The 2,756-nt window shown below is 42.2% G+C and overlaps 1 protein-coding gene across 1 annotated transcript in view; it reads right to left on the reverse strand.

Moving 5' to 3' along the window:
* LOC109462699 (trinucleotide repeat-containing gene 6C protein-like) overlaps positions 1–2,750 on the reverse strand; it is a 6,705-nt gene extending 3,955 nt beyond the window's left edge. Inside the window, 4 exon segments of the mRNA XM_019759259.1 lie at positions 3–363; positions 617–674; positions 1,022–1,099; positions 2,158–2,750. Of these exon segments, the coding sequence (XP_019614818.1) occupies positions 3–363; positions 617–674; positions 1,022–1,099; positions 2,158–2,697 (1,037 nt within the window). The 5' untranslated portion in view covers positions 2,698–2,750.
* Between the last annotated feature and the right edge of the window lie 6 nt (positions 2,751–2,756).

The following is a 2,756-nucleotide window of genomic DNA, read 5'->3' on the forward strand; positions in this document are numbered from 1 at the left end:
CAGTGTAGGAGTTGCACTTGAAGAAGTAATACTGCTCATGGCACCTGAATTTGGTTAAACTGAAGTTGTAGTTCACACCCTGTTTGTTCATGCCAGCTTGTTGGCCAGGTGGAATGGGCGAAGGATTTTTGAGAATCTGATTGGGCTGTGAAATAGGAATGAAGGCAGAGGAATCATCTTCGTCATGCGATGTTACTGGGATCTGGTCGTCGGCTCTGGAAGAGAAGCGCTTCTGACGACCCACTGGCAATACACGGTTGGTGTTGCGGTTGTCTTTTCCTGAGTCAGAGTCAAGGTGGCTGTTGCTTTCCACACCGTTCTTTTGAAGCAGGACACCTGGATGAAAATACGAAAACAAAGCCCCTGCAAATCAGGTGATGGAGATTAGTGTTATTATCCAGCCACTCGTGTAACGTTTTCCATGACATGTGCACACTCTTTAATACAAGATGCTTAAAATTGAGTGGCTCATAGTAACTTATAGCACACATTTTTATACTGTAACAGCTTTTCCTTTGGAAGTCATTTTACATGCATGAAAGCTTATTTCATGGAGAACTTCATGCAAGCAATTTCAGATTCAGTGTTGAACAACAGGAAGTAAAAACAAACTTACCAATGGCACTTTCAAGGTTATTATTATTGGTCTTCAGAGCCTTTTCAGCATCTTCTCTCTGTAGGAATAACAAAAGAGTATTATAGAAAACAAACTTAAAACCAGAAGCATTTATAATCCATGAGACTGGGCCAATAAATTCGAAAGTAAGGGGAGTTTGAATATGTCATATAACAATAAAAGTTTCATCAGAAAATACATCTATTTCCTCATTTAGAAAAACATATACTAGTAAAGTCTTGATTTGTGATCACACAGCATTGTTGCATATCATTCATTATCCCAGTATCTGTTGAGAAAAGATTTTCACTATAGAACAGGTGCATGTCCAGAATAAAATTTAACTTTTAAGTTTGTGTGGCAATATCCTGGGATAAACAAAAGGGTGTGAAATTTTGTACTTACTGGAAATCCCATGTCTACTAGCTGCTTCAATTGTCGATTGTTCCACATGCTGGAGTCCTTTACCACAGGTTTAGCACTCTGAACAGACAAAACAGACAGCAACACAATCAGTAAAATCTTTACTAAGTAAGAATAGTGAATTCACAACTGTCATGTTATAACTTATAATAGAGCTCTAATAGAGTCGATTCCGCGTCACCGAGTGGGTTTTTTCTCCATGTTTCTAATACGTTTGAATTATTTAGAAGAAAAGAATACCCTAGTAACAAAAGTTCTAAATTTTTCAAAAATTTGAAAATGAAAATTTGAACATATTTGAATTCATTTATATACTTCTGAAACATTTTGAAAGTGACTGTACAAAGATCTCTTTATTTAGAATAAATTTGAACTACCCATGTGTTTCTTTCACTATTCTAAATATTTAGAACTATTTCAAACAAATGAAAAATGGTAGATGTGGGTAATTGCCCCCATAAAAGTAGGTGCTAATCCTACTCTTCTGTATTCTTCTGTATATTTTTAGATTTCACTGCTGGACACTGGTGGCTCTTTTGTTGTAAGGCATCAATGCCTAACACCCAGGCAGTCTACCCTGTACTTCACAGGGATGTGTGAATTACTTCCTTCCCATCCCACTGACCTATTTACAAAATGTTAGAAATAATTCGAAATAATGGTAAAAAATGGTAGAGTGCTGTTAGAAATATTTAGAAACTATTGGAAATGTCATATTCCACATCAGGAATATTTCAAACGTTTTAGAAAACCAGGGAATTATTTAGAATATTGACAAGATGTTCAAAATATTTCCAAATTATGAAATTTCTTAGACAAACAATTACAAAGAATTCAAAACATTTCTAAATAATGACAATAACAACCCACTCGGTGACACGGAATGGACTCTATCGTCATGAAATAAAAGCACTCAGACATAACATTACATCACATCATTTTGAAGGGTGAAACAGAAAAATAATAGCCAGCAAATGCAAACATTATATTCAACAAAAATTAACACAATTGTGAACACAACGCATGAAACAGTATGAATACTGCTAGAGGGAGAGAGAGAGAGAGAGAGGGAGGGAGAGAGAAAGAGATTGACACAATATGATTGGACAAACACTTACTACTTTTTTCTTTCCACCCACGTTAGTCCATCCACCACTGCCGTAAGATGAGTTGCTTTCCTGAGAAGCGCTGACACTCCACGTTCCAAAGGCCTCGTCCTCCTCCCACCCGGGGGTGCTGCTGCCCTCCCCCTCCGTGCCCCACCCGTCTTGCATAGATTCGGACCCAGATTTACTGTGTGTAGCGCTGGACACGGAGGTTCCCCAGGCAGCCTCCCCGGGGTCTCCCCAGCTCGAGCTGGAGGTCTTACCTCCCCAGATGGACGTACCCTTGTCGTACGGGCTCCCCGCGGAGGTGGGGGTGTCTCCCCACCCCGAGGGCTTGAAAGCAGACGGCGTCGGCGGTGGCTCCGACCACCCCTTGGTCCCCCCGGGAGGGTCCCCGGGGGATTTTGGCACATTCATTTGGGCTGTGGTGTTCTGCAAGGCACTAACGCTCAGCTGCTGACCCCTCTTGCCCAGCTCCGACACCCGGCGGTTGTGGGCCTCGGGGTCGCCCCAGGCCGCAGTCCCGTTGTCCACGGCCATCATGCGGCGCATGGTGGGCGGCGAGGGCTCCTCCCAACCGGTGGGGCCGGCTGGGATGGGGTTGGTGGTCG

Source organism: Branchiostoma belcheri, unplaced genomic scaffold (assembly GCF_001625305.1).
Source record: "Branchiostoma belcheri isolate BF01 breed outbred unplaced genomic scaffold, Haploidv18h27 scaffold12, whole genome shotgun sequence".
Taxonomy (NCBI): Eukaryota; Metazoa; Chordata; class Leptocardii; order Amphioxiformes; family Branchiostomatidae; genus Branchiostoma; species Branchiostoma belcheri.